Here is a 21,442-nt window from a genome sequence, read left to right on the forward strand (position 1 = left end):
TCTAGGTAGGCCTGAAGGCCTCCTTCATCTCTAAGTTTTTTGTATCTATGAGATAGTCTTTGAATTATTTGGAAGAAAAGACTCGTAAATTCAAAAGATTAACATATGGAATAAGTTACTATGATTTGCTAGACTATCAGGGTGCTTATGGGACAAAATGAAGTTACTTAAGAAATGAAATTAATGATTTTCATACCTAAGAAGCTCATGGCTTGGCTTAATCTAGGTGCCTGAGCTGTGGATTCCCTGAGAATCTCTCCCTCTGTTTCCCTGCTCTGCTGTCCTCAACGTTAGCCTCACTCTCACTCAGGTGATTCCCACATAAAGGCCACCAATGTCTCTATACATATGCTACAACTGAGCAGCCCCATGGAAAGAAAACACTTCCTTACAAACAGGTCTTTCACATTTCCCAGGGAAGACACTCAGTAGACACCTCAAGTCACATGCCCAACCACAACCAGTTCCACTGGCCAGGATGAGATCACTGATGTTCCCAGGAGCCAGGGAGAAGGTCTGTCCCATCTACATCTCAGGGACTGACAGCAAAAGAATGTGTTCTCCAAAGGAAAATCAGGATGGAAAAGAATGAGAAAGGGATGTCAGCTAGGCAAAAAAGAGTAGATATGCCTAATAACTGCTGTTACCTCCATGGCTTGAAAAGTTTGAAAGTTTCCTAACCCCTTACCAAGAGATGATGAGATCTAGATCCTTTATAAGAGGATTCTATGAGGTAGGAATATTATTAGCTCCATGGGGGAAATTGAGACTCAGAGAGATTAAGTTACCCACTCAAAGTCACAGTGCTAATATGTGATACGAACGCAGGTACATCAGATTCAAGGGCACTTACAGTTTTGACTCTACCCTGTTAAATTCACACAGAAAGTAGGACATGGCCTATGGTTTTTAATGCTATAAAAGGCCTTTCTCTTAGTAGATCTCAGAATGAGTACATGTGATGACATTAGCATATCTTCCTCAGGCTGGGCTGATATGAAAACCAACCACAAGTCCAGTTGAACTTCTGACAGAGTTAAGACTTCAAAAAGGAGCACCCCCACCTACATAGGGTGCTATGTGACTAATGTCACAGGGCCAGTCTCCCACACATAGGCACAAGATAAATAAACATAGTCCCAGCCACTGTCTCTCATTTCTTTCATGCTTAATCTTGTTGAAAGTCTGATGGTTTTTGATATTCAATATCACATGCCCTTAGGCTTAGAGAGATAGGAGCAGGGGAAGACCCTCATTGGCATCTGGGCCCCACCCAACAGGTGGGCCCAAGGAAGGAGGTGTTGACCCCAACCCTGAGACCAACCCTGCACCTGAGTCCAGGTCCCCGGGGATGGGGGGCAGAGGGTCATAACAGTTGCTGAGCAGAAACAGTGGAGGAGAAAGCCAGGAGCCCATGGCTAGGAGGCAGAAATGTGGTGGGAGATAGGACTGTGTGTAAGCCAGGCCCCATGCCCCAAGGGCATGCTCTAGGATCTCACTGGACTTAACTGACAAGATCCAAATGCAAAAATGTGTCAAGATTGCCTCCACATAGCATTGAATGCCCCATAGGGCTGCTACTGAGCACAGGACACTGTGCAGCTGCACAGAGGCTGGTCTGATAGTGATGTAGGCCACACCCACAGGGGGGATCTGGGTGGAGCACCTCAGTCTCCACTGCAGGTGGGAGAGCCAGTACAGAGTACCTGTTGCTTTTAGGGGAAATGAAGGGAAGCCAAGAAAGGAAAGCACAAAGCAAAAGGAAAAATGGATCCAATGAAGCTGGAGAGGTGGCAGGGGCCACCCCAAACCTGGCATTACAGGCCATGTTAAGAACTTTAGTTTTTTGCTTAAGAGCATCAGAAAGTCTTTTTTTTTTTTTTTTAAGATTTTACTTATTTATTTGACAGAGATCACAAGTAGAGAGGCAGGCAGAGAGAGGGGGAGGAAGCAGGCTCCCTGCTGAGCAGAGAGCCCGATGGGGGGCTTGATCCCAGGATACTGGGATCATGACCTGAGCCTAAGACAGAGGCTTTAACCCACTGAGCCACCCAGGCACCCCTTGAGCATCAGAGAGTCTTGGAAAGGATTTCGCCAAGGGGGCAAAGTGCTTAGAACTCTGTTCTGAAAAAAAATGTGTCTGAAGTGAGAGATCAGAGGGGATCTCAAGTGGATTACAGTCGTTTGTAATCCAGGTGAGAGAAGGCAGCAGCTGAGACCAAAGAGGAGGTGGTGGAGACAGAGCACAATGGACAAACTGGGAAAAGATCTCAGCATGGATAGGCCTCAGTGGTGGGTAAGGGAGTGAGAGAGGTGCAAGGGAAAGAGGGGCATCAGGGGTAATGTATTAGGGGTCACAGGTACGGACTTGGGTCCCAAGTACAGGGAACTAGGTGCACAAGTGCTTGCCTTCAGAAGTGCTTGTCCCCAGGACGGGGAAGAGACTGACAAGTGAAAGGGCAGTGAAAATACATGTGACCAAAGCTGTCCACCTTGGGTGCACAGCAGGGGCACCCAGCCTGACATAGGATCATGGGGTCAGGAAAAACTTCCTGGAGGAAATGACAACCAAGTTGAGATGTACAAGGCGGACGGAAGCTAGGCAGGTAAGGAGGAAGTCAGGTAGGCAGAGGGGCCAGCGTAGGTCGTGGTCCTCAACCAAAGGCAGTTCTGGCCACCAGGGACTTCTGGCAATCTCTGCAGATGTTTTGGTTGTCCTGATGGGAGAAATGCTACTGGCATCCAGTGGGTAGAGGCCAGGGCTGCCGCCAACATCTTACAGTGCCCAGTACAGCTGCCACCACAAGGAACAATCCAGCCCACAATGTCCATCCTGTCACAGCTGAAAAATTCAGCCCAGCTAAAAGCCTGGAACGAGAGGCCTGGAGCTCAGGCACAGAACCAAGTGACTCTGCTGCTGCTGAGAATGTGGAGTCACAGGGTGGGACTGGGGTGACAAAGGAGACAGCTAGAGAGCCTAGCAGATGTCCCTAGGAGGCTAGAGAAGTCTGACAAGGGCATTCAAATTCAGCACCTGGGGTGTTGGGGAGCCACTGAAGGCTTTTGGGCAGCCTTAGAAGGACACTCAGGAGGAGGGAGTTGGATGACAGTGAACAGTAGGCAAACAGGAGGGAGTGAAGCAGAGGGCCTGGGACCTGGGGGTCCCTGGCGCTGCACTGTCCAGCGAATTATAGCAGCAAGGAGAGAGAGCCAGGAGGTCTCTAGGACTCTTCTGCAGGATAATATGATAAGGGACCAAAAAGTTGCATCGTTATTGTTGACATGGACACATGTTAGAAGCTCAGAGCATCCACCCAGATCAAGTGCATCTGATGAAAGATGGTCGGCACGCTCAACCAGAGGGAAGAAGTGTGTGTACCAGTCCTAGTTCTTCCACTTCCTGGGGCTGCTGGGCACAGATGCGCAGGCTTACCCCTCCCATGGGACACCTGGCCATAGGGACACTGAGGACTGAGGGCCAACCCCTGATCTACACACCAAGCCATGCAGAGTGCCTTCCTTTAATTGATACAGACATGCCTCTTAGTCTGGCCTTAGCCCTGCACTTGACCCCAGGAAACTCACGCCTCTTTAGTGAGCCTGTTTAATACCGTCTGCCCCTTAGGCTTGATGAGAAGATTAAGAAACAGGGCAGATCAAGGCCTAGTAGAGGGTCAGCCCTATGGTAGGCACTCAAGGAAGGATTGCTCTGAATATTCCAGGAAGCCAAGGACCAGACCCCTCAGTCACAAGCCCTTTTGTTGCACTGTTTCTCCCTCACCTTTTGGCACTGTAGCTGCTCAGGTGGCCTTTACACCTGTGCTTTGTTCGGGAGATTCACAGGGAGCCAGCAGGTCCCAGGGCACTTCAGGGTACAGGGGGCTGGGAACGTGCCACTCCCCTCTGGACTGCCAAGCACACGCAGTTGCCCTGCTTCCTCACATCTTAGGGACACCATGAAAATATGCCTCCAGGGAACATAAGACCACACACCAGTGGAAGAATCACAACTATTTATCTCTGCCTATGTGCCAGGCCCTGCCTTTCAGTCTGATGAACTCTTAGAGGCTTTGGAGGTTTTCATGTGTAGCTGTCCTTCCTGGGACAACTGGAACCTAGGCTTGGTGACCATGTCTCTAATGCCTGTTGAGGGTGGGCTGTGTACCAGGCTCTTGGGAGGTATGCAGTATGTTTTATTGCTTTAATCCTTATTATGGCCCTATGAAGTCAGAGCTGTGAGGCTCAGAGAGGTTGAGTAACTGGCTGGGGGTGACCAGCTAGTAATTGGTAGAGCTGGGATCTGAGCCACAGCAGAATAACACCAGGCTGTGTGGCTGTGGAAAGCCGGATTGCAGAAATCTCTCTTTTGGATCCCCTGCAGGGTCTCTCTGAAATGGATGTCCTCCCAGGGGTGTCAGAAAGGGCAGGAAGCTACGTGGGGCAAGGCTACCACTGCACCTAGGAAGTGGCTGGCAGAAAGCAGACAAGGAGCAAAAAGCAGGCTCTCTGGAGGCTGGACGCTGCAGCCTGGGGCTGAGCACGCAGGCGGAGCCTCGGAGCTAAATCCCCTGGGGTCTCAGGCCACATTCCTCTGAGGTCTGCAAAGGCCACCGCTTAAAGGCGCAGAGGAGCAGCTGGGAACAAGAACAAAGCGGCCAGGCCCCCCTCGGAGGAAGGAAGGAGTGAGCCCCAGGAAACAGCTGATAGCGCTAAGCTCAGCTTGTTTTTTTCCTCTGCTCAACAGTTCTCCTGCCACGGCAAACAAAAGATGTACATTCTGATTCCCTCTTCTGTTTGGATTGTACTGTCCAGTGGATCTGGTTTGTGATGAGCTGGGGGAAGAGGCATCCGCGGGCAGTCTCCTGCTCCTCTGGCCAGTTTGCTGGGCCACACGGACAAACACAGAGAGCTTCCTTTTCTGCATCTTTCTCCCCACCCAGTCATCAAATCCAGCTCAGCCTGGACACACCAGGAGCACGATGTTGGCATTTCTTCTAATAATTAAGCGTGCCACCTTTTCAGATTCAGTGGGAGCTGGAGGCTTACTGGTGACCTTGACCTTGAAGGACCTGCAACATACACATGAATGCATTCACACACACACTTTTTCATGGATATATAAAACTCTTAAGAGGTGAATTGTGGCCTCTCAGTCCCATGGAAAGGCCCCTCGCTGTTCTTGGCACTGCCAACGTCACAGTCCATTGCTGCCCAGAGTCACACTGGGACTGTTCAGAAGGCAGAATCCGCCCAGCCTGGCCTTGCCACTTGGCTCCCGTAGGCCTAGGGGTAAGAGTGACAACAGCCGCAGGGTCCGTGGAAGCCAGCATCCAAGAGCAAGAGCAATTATAAGGGGTGTTTGCACCGGCCCAGACAGGCTGGCTCTGATCCTGATCCCACCCTAGGGTGCTCACCCTCCTCAGAGTTTCAACACCTGTAGGTGTCTGGTTGTCCTGATGGGCCTGAACAATCCACATGTGGCGACTATAGTAGATGGACTTCTTGCTGCCCCCTGGGGGGAAATATGGAAGGAGGTGTTATTACTGGCTTCCTAAACCCTGTGAGGTCTGATGCTTGATGCCCTGCAATGCTGGGTATACCTTGTTTTGCCCGACAAAGTATTGACCATGTGGGTCCATCAAAAGGCAAAAGCAAAACAAAATGAAGGAAACAAAACCAAAAAACATATACAGAAACGTCCCCTAGGAGTTTTGTTGCTGCTGACAGTTGGGTGATCCCTCTAGCTCTGGCAATGGCAGTTCTGGCCACAAGGGCTGAAAGTGACTATTTCGATGACACAGAGACAGATGTGTGGAGGCCCTTTGTAACTGCAGGAGTTAAACTGAGCTGTGAGAGGTCAGCGTGGTCGGCCCCTGCCCCATGCTGCTTGGCCCGTTCTCTCCTCCCACCCCACTCTGAGGAGGCAGTTCACATGCAGAAGACAAATGGCATAAAGGGCAGGCAATTAATTTTTTCAGCTGGAGGCTGCGATGGAATTTGGGTACTTAGAATCTGGCGTGCGCCTCTAATTCCATTCTTCTCTGTGAAATACCTCCACTCCTTAAGGAGGTGGTGCCCTTCAAAATTCCATCACTGACATTTTCTGTCTTTAGGGGCAAGAGGTCAATTTAGTCCTCAAAATTATTTGGAATGGATCTAAAGCTACTCTGCGTGCTGTCTTGTGCTCCTTCCATTACACCAAGAGGCTGTAGTGCTGTAAAGATGGCAGGCTGATTCTTCGCTTATTTCTCTGGGGAGGGAGCAGCGTGGTCCTGGAGCATGGCTCAGGATCTGGTTCCCTCCTTCTAGCAACCTCTGTAGTGTGGAGTAGCCCAGCCAGCCGGATTAGCAGAGATACAGGCAAAGGATGCTGGGGAAAGGGGAAGAGAAGCAGCTTAAGAAGGAATGGACCAAGATGAGGTCTTGGTCCCTGGTAGATGGAGAGCTCAAAAGAGAGGACCCTAAAGAGAGAAAAGAAATAGTGGAGGGAACTTGGAAGGGTAAGAAAAAGCCACATCACCTATTTCTGTAGAGGCGGTATAATGTAGTGGTTTAAAGTACAGAGCTGTGTGCAAGTTTTGTTTGGGTAACCTTGGGCAAGATTTAAACCCTCTGTAGTTCAGTTTTCTAATCTATAAAATGGGAGATAAAATAGTTTCTATCTCATAGTTATCATAAAGATGAAACAAGATATTTACATAAAGCCATTAAGAAAATATTTAGCATGTGATAAGCACTGAATAAGTATTTTACATTATTATTTGCAATCTTTCCCCTAGCCTGTGTCTCACATCCTTTGTTAAGGACAAGTCATATTCTCCACGCTCACCCTATACCTTCTACTGAGCAACTGATGTTTAACTGGTGTCCCAATTAACTATTTTAACCACTGAAGTCAATCGCCTCTGAAATCTGCTCAATGCAGGGGTTCCACACACAGAGCAAGCTCACAATCAGTGTTGCTAAGTAGGATTTACCAATTACCACTGCTTCTCCTCCCGCAGTGGAAGAGATTGAACAAGAGAGAAGCTGGACCCAGGAACATATTGTCCAGCTGAGAGTTGTAGAACGTGAAATATTATGTACGGTGGGGAGACTTCAGTCCCCTCCCCATCTTAGCTCCTAGAATGAGACCGAGCAGGCCAACCCCTCTCAAGTGGGGTATTGGAGCATCTCTCTCTCTCTCTCTGGAAAATGGAGTATCCTAACATAAAAGGTCTGTGGATAGTCATAGGTGGGGCCCCCACTGAAATGGCTTGGCAAGATCACCCTACAGTGAAGTCCGTTAGTTGACAAGCTTCTTGTCAGCTTTTTGGTGTTACTTTCTTAAATGTGAGTAGTGAAAGATTAATTGTTATTTGAAGGGAACCCTCCAAAGTGAAAGACTATGCAAAAACAAAGAGAAGAAAGAAGCTTACAAAAAGTAGGAACAATGCAGTGAGTAGAAGGGAACATTAAAAAAAAAATGTATAATTAATATCTTATGAGATTTAAGAGGAGATACTGCATCCATGAAGCAAGAAGAGATACTGGGGGTGGGGGGCGGGGGTGCCTCCTGGATGGCTCAGTTGGTTAAGCGACTGCCTTCAGCTCAGGTCATGATCCTGGAGTCCTAAGATGGAATCCTGCATCAGGCTTCCTGCTCAGCGGGGAGTCTTCTTCTCCCTCTGACCCTCCTCCTTCTCATGCTCTCTCTCCTCATTCTGTCTCTTTCTCTCAAATAAATAAATAAAAATCTTAAAAAAAAATAGATACTAGAAAACAGGGAACATTAAGAGAAGAAAAGGATGCTTGGAAATAAAAAATTCACAAATAAATTTGCAGAAGCATGTGAATAAATCTCAAAAACATTGTGTTAAAAAAAAGAAATCAGACACAAAAGAGTATCTACCATAAATTCCATTTACATGAAATCCAAGAACAGAAAAAACTAACCTACAGTGAGAGAAATGAGAAAGTGGTTGCCTAGGAAGTGGGGAGGAGAATGGACTAGAAAGAGACACAAGGGAACTTTCTGGGTGCATGAAATATTCTGTATCTTGTTTGGGTGGTATTTATATGGGTATATTCAATTATCAAAATGTATTGAACTGAACATCTACAACCTGTACACATTATTCTATGTTAATGATATTTTAATAAAAAATATTTACAGAAGTGAAATTTCAGTAAGTCACTAAATCACAGGAAATACAAAGAATAGAGGAAAATGTTAAATGACACCACAGGGATGCAGTCAACAAAATCTGACCTGGGGCACTCTAGAATTTAACCAACTTTTCCAATAAAATCTTCTAGGGGACTGGGGAGGCAGACAGATGAGGAACTTATATATTCACAGAGATTTAAAAGACATACTATGAAACTGTGTAAACCTTATTTAGATCCAAATTTAAGCAAACTATTTAGAGGACAATTTTATAGGACAACTGGAGAAGTGTGAACATGTCCAGATATTTGATAACGTTAAAGAATTAGTGCTTTGGTTTTGTTTGTTTGCTTTTAAGTGTCCTTATCTTTTAGAGACTCATAGTGAACTACAAATGATATGATGTAGGAAAGTCTGGACCAGTGGGAGTCGGTAGGGGACACAGATGAAACAAGACTGACCATTTGTTAATAATTGATGGAGCTGAGTGTAGCATATACGGGGTTTATTATTCTAGTCTCTCTTTTGTATATGTTTGAAATTTCCCATAATAAAATACTTTAAAAAAAAATAGAAGAGTTGGGGAAAAAATAGAGGAAGTCTCCTGGGGTCAGGGGAGGAAATCCTAGAAAAAGACAAAGAGATGAAAAATAGAGGCAAAAGATAAGAAGCACAGGAGATATGTTCAGGATTTCCAAAAACAGAAAGGAAAGAAAATGGAAGGGGGAAAAGGATCAAAGAAACAATTTGGGAAAGTTTCTCGATTCTGACAGCCGTTAAATCCTGGATTGAGTGGCCAGCCAGTAGCCAGCATCAGAAGTGAAAAAAACCCCACACCAAAGTACATCATTGAGAAATTTCATCAGAGGTGTACTGAACCACAAACATCACACACCTCTGACAGTCCCTCTCTGCCTCTTCTTCCTCTCCTAGAGAGCACCCTGTTGGCCTCTCTTATAGGTCGAATTATGCCTCCTCTTTTAGAATTGGAGGAAATATCATACTGTGCAACGTGAGTCCTGGTTTCTAGCAAGCGCTGAGGGTCTGGACGATACCTGGAAATACAGACAAGTTAGCTTTGTAATCCTTGACAAATGGAAATAGGAGATGGGAGGGAGCTGGGCAGACGGATTTCCCCCTTCTTCACTCTCCCTTGCAGCTCCTCTTTATGACCGTTCTAGAAGATTCTCTTGTGTCTGATGGACCAGCAGCTTCCTGGTAATGCTTGGCATTGCATCCCCCTCCCTCACTCCTCTTTCTCTCTGCATTCTTTTTTTTTTTTTTTTTAAGATTTTTTAAAGATTTTATGTATTTATTTGAGAGAGAGCGCAGGAGAGCATGAGTGGGGGAAGGGGGCAGAGGGAGAGCAAAAAGCAGACTCCCCACAGAGTAGGGAGACCACAAGGCAGGGCTGAATCCCAGAACCCCGGGATCATGACCTGAACCAAAGGCAGATGTTTAACAGAATGAGGCACCCAGGCACCCCCTTCCCTCTGCATTCTATTATGGAGACTTTCAAACATATAAGAGAGTTGACAGAACTTCACAGCAAGCACCTGTATACCCATTACCTACCTGTTTACCACGAATATTTTAAAAAGCTTTATTGAGATATAATTTAAATAACGTAAAATTGACCCATTTAAAGTATACAATTCAATGGGTGTTAGTATATTCATAGAGCAAAGCAAACATTATCACAATTTTAGAACCTTTTCTTCACCCCAAAAAGAAACCCTCTACCCTTTAACAGTCACTCCCAGTCCCCCTGTCCCAACCCTAAGCAACCACTAATCTACTCTCTGGCTCTATGGAATTGCCTATTTTGGACGTTAAATATAAATGGAAACACAATATGTGGCCTTTTGTGTTTGGCTTCTTTCACTTAGAATTAGGTTTTCAGGGTTCATCCATGTTGTAGCACGCATCAGGACTTCATTCCTTTTTATAGCCAAACAGTATTCCATTGTAAATAATTAATATTTTATTAGATTCACTTTATCACATGTTTCTCCATCTATCCATCCCTCTATTGATCCATTAATCTCTCTTGTATCTTTTATGTATTTCTATGTAGGCTTACTCCCCTTCTTCCCCAACCCTCAGCACCTTTGCTTTGCACACCTCTCAAATAAAGCTCGTATCACCCTTAGGTACAAAGGAAGCTGAGAGACGGAGTGCCCAGCCTTCCGACCTCTCTGGTAGAGGGAAAAGGGAAACTGGGAATGGATTTTTGCTACTTTGGCATACAGTGTTTCTCAGTCTCATCCACATCTCTTCCTCCATTGCATCCCACAGATCTTGTGTTCCAGAAACTCCAAATTCCTTAGAGCTCCCTGAACACCCACGTTATTTCTGGCTCCATCTCTTACAGGTGCTTATTAGATGCCTAGCCTTCTCTGGGGGACAGAGTCTCCCTCATGGTTCAGCTCAGCTGTCACTCTTCAGTGAAGTAGCCCCGCGCGCGCACACACACACACACACACACACACACCCTCTGGCCTCCCTCTGCTTGTTTTATACTCCCATTATGGCATTTACCATACTCTATTGAATTAACCTTTTGACCTGTCTCCACCAGCCTGTAAAACCAGAAGGGCAACGGTCAGGTACATGTGTCTTGGTATCCCTAGAACTCACTGTAAGAGCATGGCTCAATAAATATTGGTTGGATAGTGAGTGGAAAACATCTAGTTACCATCTTCACTGTTGTTTATTTGACAAATGTTTTGTTGGGCATGCACCATGTGAGGCCGTACAGTGATTTTCTAGTTTGGATACAAGTTGAGTATCCTGGGTCTCGGGAGCCTACAGGACACTTCTGTCTGGACAAATGCAAAACGAGACAGGATGCCAGGACAACAGATGTAAACTGGGACTGTCCCAGGCAAACCGGAACATATGGTCACCCAAATTATATATCAGCCTCTATGAAAACAGCAGTGCCATGCTGACTCATGCCTGGCCTGTCAGACCCAGTCACTTCCAGAGCAGGCCAATTACTTCTCGTTAGTGCTTGGGTCATATATGCTTTTCATTGTTGTTACCCATGTAGAAATTATCCATGAAATTTAATATTCCTAGGGCATTTTATATATATAGTGCATATAAAAACATATACTTAAGCAATTAGAAAAAAAATCATCTGATAAAGAACTGAAAACACTTTCCAACCTTTTTTTGAAGTCCTGGAATGTATGTTTGTAATCAGTGTGTTAAATCCATTATATATAAAAAGTTGGTATTAACAATAGACTCTAGGGGCACCTGGGTGGCTCAGTGGGTTCAAGTCTCTGTCTTCAGCTCAAGGTCATGATTCCAGGGTCCTGGGATCGAGCCCCACATAGGGCTCTCTGCTCAGCAGGGAGCCTGCTTCCTCCTCTCTCTCTCTGCCTGCCTCTCTGCCTACTTGTGATCTCTGTCTGTCAAATAAATTAATTAATTAAATCTTAAAAAAATATATATATATATATGTATGAACATTCAGTATTAACAAGAAAGTGTTCAATCTTTAAAAAACCATGCATCTAACTTTCTGTTGTCTGTGGATAAAATACAGAGGCAGAGCTTAGGGGAATCATAGAGACATCCCCTTGAACCTTTTACCTTAATGATGAAGCAAGGGGTTAAGTAACTTCCCCGTTTCAAGGGCAGCCTCATCTGTCCCTTTTATTTTGTTTACTTGTTTATTTATTTAGTAGGCTCATGCCTAGCATGGACTCACAACCCTGAGAAGACCTCTCCTGAGATCAAGAGTTAATTGTCTGAACCACCCAGGCACCCCTCATCTGTCCCTTTTATAATACACCCCAGCTAAATCATATTTATGTCTTGTTGACAAGAATGGATGACATGGCCTACCCCAGCTCCCCCAGAGGATGCTAGGAAAGCAGAGACTAGAACAGATTAGACACACTGCCACCCCAAATACTTACGATTCCCTTAACAAAGAAAGAAAAGGAGAATGGGTATTGGATAGGCAATCAGCAGCATCTGTTAAACTCACATTAGTGTTTTTGTTCTGTTTTCTTTCTTGTTTGGGGGCCAACAGGCTGGAACCAATGGTTATATGGCTCCTGAGATCCTAATGGAAAAAGTGAGTTATTCCTATCCTGTGGACTGGTTTGCAATGGGATGCAGTATTTATGAAATGGTTGCTGGACGAACACCATTCAAAGATTACAAGGAAAAAGTCAGTAAAGAGGATTTAAAGCAAAGAACCCTGAAAGAAGAGGTCAGATTCCAACACGATAACTTCACAGAGGAAGCAAAAGATATTTGCAGACTCTTCTTGGCTAAGAAACCAGAGCAACGTTTAGGAAGCAGGTAAACTACCATGTAATAGAGATGATTAGCAATGTCAGCACTGTCCACAGGAATTTGGAAAATACTTGGGATTAGTGATGAAGACTTGGGGTTAAGTATTATTATTTTCCTATTATTATTTGCATATTATATGGTTAAATATTTCTGACACTTTCAAACACTGTGAGCACTTTATGTGGAACGATCTCTAAGATATATTTTAAAGTAAAAAAGGTGCAAAACAGCATACATTTTAAAAAAAGAAAGAAGGGAAGGAAAGGAGAGAAAAGAAATCTGTAATTCAAATAGTTGCATAGATTATTTTGGGCAGAGTATACAAAGAATGTATGTAATTGGTTGTCTCTAACAAAAAAAATTAGGGGCAGGTGATAGGGATACAAATGATTTTCACTCTATAACCCTATTATCTCTTTAATTTTGAATCGTGAATAAATGATTCAAAATAAACAAAATTAAAACCATCAGTACTGGGGCTCCTGGGTGGCTCAGTTGGTTAAGCATTTGCCTTTGGCTCAGGTCATGATTCCATGGTCCTGGGATCGAGCCTCACACCCCACATCTGGTTCCCTGCTCAGTGGGGAAGTCTGCCTCTCCCTTTGTCTCTCACCCAGCTTGTGCTCTCTCTGGCTCTCTCTTATTTATTAAATAAATAAAATATTTAAAACAAACAAAACCCATCAGTACTGATAGTTAAAGCTCTAGGAAATTCTGCCCCCACTTTTTTATTTTTGCAAAGATTTTATTTATTTATTTGACAGGAAGAAACATAGCGAGAGAGGGAACACAAGCAGAGGGAATGGGAGAGGGAGAAAGCAGGCATCCTGTTGAGCAGGGAGCAGGGAGCCCGATGCGGGGCCCTGTCTCAGGACCCTGGGATCATGACTTGAACCAAAGGCAGCTGCCCAATGACTGAACCACCCAGGTGCCCCAATTCTGCTCCTTTTAAATGTCTCTCTAAGGGGTGCCTGGGTGGCTCAGTGGGTTGAGTCTCTGCCTTCGGCTCCGGTCATGATCTCAGGGTCCTGGGATCAAGCCCTGAATCGGGCTCTCTGCTTAGCAAGGAGCCTGCTTCCTCCTCTCTCTCTCTGCCTGCTTCTCTGCCTACTTGTGATCTCTGTCTGTCAAAGAAATAAATAAAATCTTTAAAAAAAAAAAAAAAAAGATTTTATGACCCAAGCTGAAGGCATAGGCTTTTACCCACTAAGCCACCCAGGCGCCCCCAGTTGATGTTAGTTTTAAAGAAGGTCGAGTATCATTGCTTACAGGGAATAATAAAATCAAGATTAATTTTAGAAGAAACAAAATAAGTGAAAGCTAACTTGGAAAAAGGCCCTTGGCGGTGGGTGACTGTGTTATATAGAGGAAACAACCAAGAGCTTTAGATTCACAGACATAGACTCTCATCCCAGCTATGTAGGTCATTTTAACTGAAATAATTGAATTATTTTCTCAGAGTCTCAATGTCCTCATGTATTAAAATGGGGGAGTTACGGGTGTAATGATTAATTTTATGACAATTTGACTAGGCCACCATACTCAGATATTTGATCAATTATTCTATATGTTTCTGTGCAGGTATTTTTTAGATAAGCTTAATATATAAATGAGTAGGTTTTGAGTAAAGGAGATTTTTCTTTGTAATGTGGATGGGTCTCATCCAGTCGGTTGAAGGCCTTCACAGAAAACGACTGACTTCCTGAGAGAAGAGGGAATTCTGTTGGCAAACCATCTTCAGAGTTGAACTGCAACTCTTCCCCTGGTCTCCATCTTGATAGCCTATCTTGCAGCATTCGGACTTGCCAAACCTCCACAACTGTGCAAGCCAATTCCTTGAAATAAATCTCTCTCTTACTCTCTCTCCCTCTCTCTGTGTCTCTCTCATATACATGCACACATACCGTCAGGGAGAAAAACTTTACCCTCTTACCTTTGGAGACCTGCAAACTAAACTGACAAAACAAAGATTTTAGTATATGTGCTGCCGAACCGAGCACCAAAACACAGATTAGTACAAGAAAGGACAGGTTTTTATTTATGTACATATACAAGAGTATATGAACTCTTTCACAGAAAAATGTGACTGGGATCATCAGTTAGAATTATAGACCATCTTAATAGGGGAAGGGGAGGAGGTGAACAGTACTTGAAGGAAAACAAATAATTTCTTAGAATTGCTGGGGGGAAGGGCACTTATGGGAGAACAAATGACTAAGGAGAGATAAATGGGCCCTTAGGAGAAGAGATGGGAGATATGATAGTTTTGTGACAATGTCTGTTTAGATGTGGTACAGACTTCTGTCACTGGTGATAAGAGTCAATCTTTCCTGGCTCTAGAACTCCCAGAGAGTTGAGTCGGGAGGGTGGGGGGGTGGGGGGTGGGGAGTCTCTGCTTCTAGGCAGATGAGAGGAGTTCAGAACCTGTACCTGTTGACTCACAAATGCCTTCAAAATGATTTTTATGTTACCGTGGTACATTCTGGACCTTTTCAACATCCTGCTGGTTCTATTTCTCTAGAGAACACTGACAAATACAGAGGGATACTTTGAGGTTTAGCTATAACATATATAAAGTTAGATACAATGTGTGTTATAACTCATTCAATAAGTGGTAGCAATTATTACTAACGTGTTCTAAGAGAGATACCAGATAATATTATGACTGAACTTTGAGCTTGAATGTCTTAAATTCTTAGATTGAATTTTCAAAATTTAAAAATATATACAAATATGAAAGCCACAACATGAAGTAATATGACTGATTTTTACTATTACCCCAGAACAGATCTTTAAAGCAGCTGTCCAACAAGATTGTCCAACAGTCTTCCAAGCAGCTGTCAATGAAGGCTCTAGAACAAGGTTGCTTGTTCTAGAATACTCAAAATATTTGAGTATGGAGGTCAGCTTTTAATTCTTGACCTCTTTTTTTTTTTAATAGAAAAACAAAATCCATTTGTAATTCCTTCCAAAGCATGACAGATACCAAACTAACAAATGAGTATTTTGAAATTTGATGGAAACTCTACATTTATGCGAAGGAGACCGTGGAACTGATTTTTCTGTGTAGATTCCCTTGTTGTTGCATTTGAGTGGTCAGAATAGGCCGTGTCACTAACACAGGCAAATCCCAAAGTCTCCGTGGCTTGAAACAAAGGGGATTTTTTTCTCCCTCTCACAAAGTGAGTTACAGGTGCAGCATCACTCCTTTTGGGTACCTCCCTTGGAGCAGAGACTCAGAGAGCCAGGCTGCATCCATCTCACAGCGCAGCTGGAACCTGTAGCTCGCAGAGAAGAGAGCAGAGACAAGCTAGGGGAGCTTTCTACTGCCTCAGCCCGGGAGTGACTCCGTCCTGCATCACTTACACTCACTTAGGTTTGCCCTGTGCAAGGTTGAAGGGTCTGGCCAGTGTTGTCTTCCTGGTGCCCAAGGAAGAGGAGAGAACCGGAAATGGTGACCCCAGACCATCTCTACCATCCGGGTTCTCAAGTGCAGGGAATCTACAAGGGCATACCAACAGTGGTGGAGGCAGCAAAGAAAGCCAACAGTCTCTTCAGATGATCTTCCTGAAGGGAGCACCGCCTGCTTGGTGTGTTTGATCGAGAAATCTATCTTGATACTCTATAGACACACTTTGGGTATATAAAATGAAGTATTGACAAACTTCTTCAGGAAAATGCCCCTTAAAGCACTGGATTATTGCCTGAAGCTGCTCCATCAAGCAAAACCTTTTTATAAAGCATCTGTTGTTGTGGCTGTTTTGAATAAAACTGTTTACAACATTAGAGAAAAGGCATATAAAAACCAGCTGTTTGGTGAAAAAGAAAACCTTCCAACGTTTTCGTTTCAACTCCCTGTATTTTTTCTGAATTCAAATGAGATGATGTTTGATTAATTTAGTGCTGTCCTTCCAAGGCAAGCAAATGCCTACACAACACATTACACAGCAGAAGGTCAGGTGGGGCCCTCCCTCTTGCATTCACAAACATTTTAAATAAATTTTAGAAACCCTTTTCTTCTTTAGACATGACTGAAAGGAGCTCCCCCTTTGTCTTCGTAGGTCTGTGAATTAATTGTATTTTACATAGAAGCTGAAAGTTTTAAAAAAAGAGATTGGAAGCTTTTCTGAGCATCTCACAAGAACTGTAGTTAGGGTTTACAATGTTTTCTAATAAAATTAAAGCTGAAGACCACTTAAGTATTTTGCAAGTTTTCTTCTGGTCAGTCAATGCAGCAGAAAAGATCAACGAACCATGCGAGTCTCTGACTTAAGTGCTTCTCCAACACATCATCTTGAACCCATATGCGCTGTTCTTAGCAGACCAAACCCCACAGTGGTCTTCATGTATGGTTAGGTGGTATCTTTTCTTTACTGAGAGTTATAAGAAAATCCATTGTAATCTCTATGTAGGGTTCAGTAACACAAGAGCTCCTATAAATGTTCTGAAATAGAACCTACTCCAATCAGCAGCAGAAATCTTCCTGCAGCTGCCAGGTTGGCTAGTGCAAAAGATGTTGCCTCTGTCAATAGCCTCTCCTATTTTTCCAAAGTGCACTGCCTAAGGATGGGCCAAAAGATCCCTGTATGAGGCTGCCTGGGCAAGATTCAAGAGTAAAATAACATCCATCCTATTTCTAGTACAGAACTGAGGTGAGAGTCATTAGTGCAAAAGATAAAGCAATCAGATCTTCAGTGGTCCAGACGCTAAGTAAAAGAAATAGGGGTTGGAAAGCCTAGTCTTTTGTTGTTATCATCAGCAACCACAGACACTTGAGAAAGGGCTCAAAGGATGGGCCTGCCCTGCCCAGGGTCATCTAGTCAGGGTGCTAATGAACATAAAGAAAACCTTTAGTGGCCTATTGTTCCCTTTCCTTTGTGACTAGTTCCAAAAGGGCTGAAGTGGCCATACCTGATGGGTGAACCAAAGCCATCTGGGCCTGTGGCTTGAGGTGTTCCTTGAGAATATCCTGTCATGACTGGCTTGGCAAGTTTTCAAGGCCACTGAGCCCCTGGGCACTCTTTGTTTATCCAAGTTAAAGCTGTTCAGAGTGACTTTAAGGTGCTTTCTTGGCCTGTGGGATGGTGAGTTCATGCCTGCTGGTGGCCATCAAGGGTGGAACAAGCTCCTTCCTCATGGCATCTGGTCCCATTCCAGCTCCTTTGATTTCTTTGAAACACAGAGTCTTGGGATTCATTCCTGATTTACATAGATGGAATTCTAGCTCCATCCTCGTTCTGCCACATTTAAATTCTTTTTTTTTTTTTAAGATTTTATTTATTTATTGGAGAGAGAGAGACATAGACAGAAATAGAGAGAGAGAGCAGGAGCAGGGAGGAGGGGGAGAAGCAGGCTCCTGTGGAGCAGAGAGCCCATCATGGGTCTTGATCCCAGAACCCTGGGATCATGACCTGAGCCAAAGTCAGACACTTAACCGACTGAGCCACCCAGACACCCCTCTATCCTTGTTCTGCCACATTTAAATTTTATTTGCTACCCTCCCCACCACCTAAATCTGATACCTTAAAATCATGAAATGTTGCTGTGTAAGTTATACCTCAAGAAACCTAATTTAAGAGGAAAAATCCGTCTTTGAAGCTTTGAAGCTATCTCAGTAACCCTCAAGGCTCTAACTCTACAGGATGTAACCCACACAGACACTGGTCAGTAGATTTGAGTAGATGGCAAGCCTGCATTTTCCTTCCTTTCAACCGGTGGAGGCTTGGTGGCTTTGGGAAAAAAAGAGGCACCTTGTAGTATCTCACGATACAGTTCTCCATACCCGTTTTTCACTTGGGTCCTAATGAGATAAGTCCAAGGAATCCTGGATCAGCCTTTTTGGAAGGGGCTAGGCCTGAACCACAGAACAACCCAGGGAATGGCTGGACATCAGATGCCTATAGCTGGATTTCTCTTTTCCATAATAATATTTGATTACAATTTTCCTTTGAACAACTCACCTATGTTTGATTTATTTCAGATGCACAGCTATATATGAATGCAGAACCAAATGAAAAGGTTAAAAGAAGTTAAAAATACAATGAAAAGACGGCCATTGTTGTGATGGTTAAATGTGATAACATAAGCACAGAGCTTAATTTTGTGTTAGCTGAATAGGTGCTGGATAAATTCCAGTTATTCTCACTACTGTTATTAGTAATGTCATTATTGTGTTTAGAACCTGTTAGTCTGCTGTAGTAATTATCTGACATAGTAGGGAATCTGTAAGGGGGTATATGGGAGAAATCCTCAATCCTTTTCCTAAAAGCTTTTTGATAACTGAAATAAAAGTAAAAAGAAACCTATGAATGTGATTTTTATGAAGGTTGATTTATGATAGAAATTGATTTTTCCCTAAGGAAAGACATTTCTGGGTTGTTTTTTTTTTTTTTTTTTTTTTTAGATTTTAAAATTTATTTGAGAGAGAGAGAGAGAGAGAGAATATACAGGGGGAGGGGCAGAGAGAGAGGGAGAGAGAGAGACTCTCAAGCAAACTCCTTGCTGAGTGCAGAGCTCAAGATGAGGTTCAGTTCCATAACACCAGGATCATGACCTATGCCAAATCAAGAGTCAGGCACTTAACCAAATAAAAGCCAGGTATAAAGTTAAAAGGTAGCTTTGTGGAGAGGTTCACATGGTGAGCAATGGAGACCTGCCAATAACCATGTGAGTGAGCTTGGAAGCAGATTTCCTCCCCTAGTCCCAGCTGAACTTTCAGATGGGACCACAGTGCTGATGAACCACCTCATGAAAGACCTTGAGCCAGAGGCACCCAATTAAGCCTTTTCTAGATTCTTGACCCACAGAAGCTGAGATAATAAATGTTTATTGTTTTAAGCAGCTGAATATTGGAGCAGTTTGTTATTTGTAACTAATAAATAAGCAATAGATAACTAATACAAGAGGTTACACAATTGGGAACATACATTTTTCCACCTTATTCTAAGGCAAATACTGGCATAATTTCTAGCACAAGGAAGGAGGGCTTGATAACAAATAACCATAGTCTTGAGCATTGAATGTATGTTCATTCATGCTACTAAATATTACTAATGGATTTTTTAAAATTCTTTAAAAATATTGTGGCAGTTGGGGAGGAGGGTAAAAATCATGTCACCTGAAGATTGAGGTGGTATGGGTGCTGTTTTTTAGGGTGTGAGTGGGGTTGTATGGGAATAGACATGCTTTCCTTGTTCTATGTGACCCTGAAGAGTAGAACAAAATACAATGACTGGAAGTTGAAGGCAAGCAGGTCCTGGCCCCACTGAATTTTGCTTGTATTTCAATAAAACGCTAAGAACAAAAGTCATGTCAACTACTTGACTCCAAAAATTAAATCTACATATGAAGGTTATCTGCAAACAATGAAAAATTCTACTGTCTGTGTAAGATGGAATTGTGGGTGACTTTTTAAAATTGTGGATGATTTTTAAAGTTATTATTTTTCCACATTATTCTTCATGTCCTTATATTGTCTTTGCAATTAAAATGAAATGTATTACAGGAAAGGAATGCTAGATACTTTGTATTGTTAGAATATTTCCTGTTTTGGGTCTCCGGCTAACCATGTCCTTTCTTCACAGAGAAATGTCTGATGATCCCAGGCAACACCCTTTCTTCAAAACCATCAATTTTGCTCGCCTGGAAGCTGGCCTAGTTGAGCCTCCATTTGTGCCAGACCCTTCAGTGGTTTATGCCAAAGACATCGATGAAATTGAAGATTTCTCTGAGGTTCGGGGAATTGAATTTGATGATAAAGATAAGAAGTTCTTCCAAAGATTTGCAACAGGTGCTGTCCCTATAGCATGGCAGGAAGAGATTATAGAAACGGGACTGTTTGAAGAATTGAATGACCCCAATAGGCCTACAGATTGTGGGGATGGTAATTCATCCAAGTCTGGTGTGTGTTTGTTATTGTAAGTTGTTCTCTCCACCAGATGGGCAGCAGCAATCTCAGCTGACATAACCCCCCCAAATGTTCCTAACACATGAAAATCTGTTGATGAAGACTGATCAGTCAGGAGGGGCATTTCAACCACAGAACAGTTCAAAGGACAGGTGAGCTCACCGCTAGGACACCTTTTTCTCCCCTCCTCTCCCCCTCCCTTCCCGCCTTTCCCCTGCTCTTCCCTCTCTCCTCCCTTCCTTTTCTCTCCTATCTTCTCCTCTCCTCTCCTTCTTTCCTTTCTTCTTTCTCTCTCTCTCTCTTTCCCCCCACTTCTTTCTTCTTTCTCTCTTTTTTCATAAAGATGAGTAAAGTCTCAGTTTTCATGAGGCCTGGGAAAAGGAACACTCAGGTTTATTTTGATAAACTAGAAGCCATGAGCCCTCCACCATCATGTCCCTGAAAATTACGCAAAGTCCTAGGAATAGAGAATGGAACGTTGTGGTATACCCAGAAAATGAGCATTTGCAATACTTGGTAAATAACCATTTTAGTTTTTCTTTGTTTATATCCTTTTCCCCTTCATCTTTCAGTATTTCTTTTGCTTCTGTACTTATAAAGGATTTAGAAGCTGGAAATAAATGTTCCTCATATTCTCCCCCCTAAAAAGGAGTGGATTGTTATATTTTGGCAATATTTTAAATTACAGAATAATTTTTAATTTACTGAGAGTCTCTTTTTCATATTTTTGAAATATTTTACCATTATAATGTTGAATGGAAATATTCAAGAGATCTGTGAATTAAGGTGTTCTATAAGTTGAGTCTGCTTACATGTATTTTTCCACATGCCATTGGTTCCCAAACTTGCTGAACTTTAGAATCACCTAGGGATCTTTTAAAAATAACAATGTCTGATTCCTATCCCCATATTTTAATTGATCTGGGATGTAGTCCCGGCATCTAGATTTTCAAAAGCTCCCCGGATACTAGTGATGTGTGGCACGTTTGAGAACCAGAGCCATGTAAGCAGAAACACTGTTATGTATGGGTTCTTGTTCTGGTTGCTCAAAGTTTCAGTTATACATT

The 21,442-nt window shown here is 43.4% G+C and overlaps 1 protein-coding gene across 1 annotated transcript in view; it reads left to right on the top strand.

Annotated features, from left to right (window-relative positions):
- Positions 1–21,023, top strand: part of GRK7 (G protein-coupled receptor kinase 7) — a 48,504-nt gene extending 27,481 nt beyond the window's left edge. The window contains exons 5-6 of the mRNA XM_082712421.1: positions 12,201–12,475; positions 20,053–21,023. Of these exons, the coding sequence (XP_082568547.1) occupies positions 12,201–12,475; positions 20,053–20,389 (612 nt within the window). The 3' untranslated portion in view covers positions 20,390–21,023. The remainder of the gene's footprint in view (positions 1–12,200; positions 12,476–20,052) is intronic.
- The last annotated feature ends 419 nt before the right edge of the window (positions 21,024–21,442 follow it).

Source organism: Mustela nivalis (assembly GCF_964662115.1).
Source record: "Mustela nivalis genome assembly, chromosome: 1".
NCBI classification, from domain to species: domain Eukaryota; kingdom Metazoa; phylum Chordata; class Mammalia; order Carnivora; family Mustelidae; genus Mustela; species Mustela nivalis.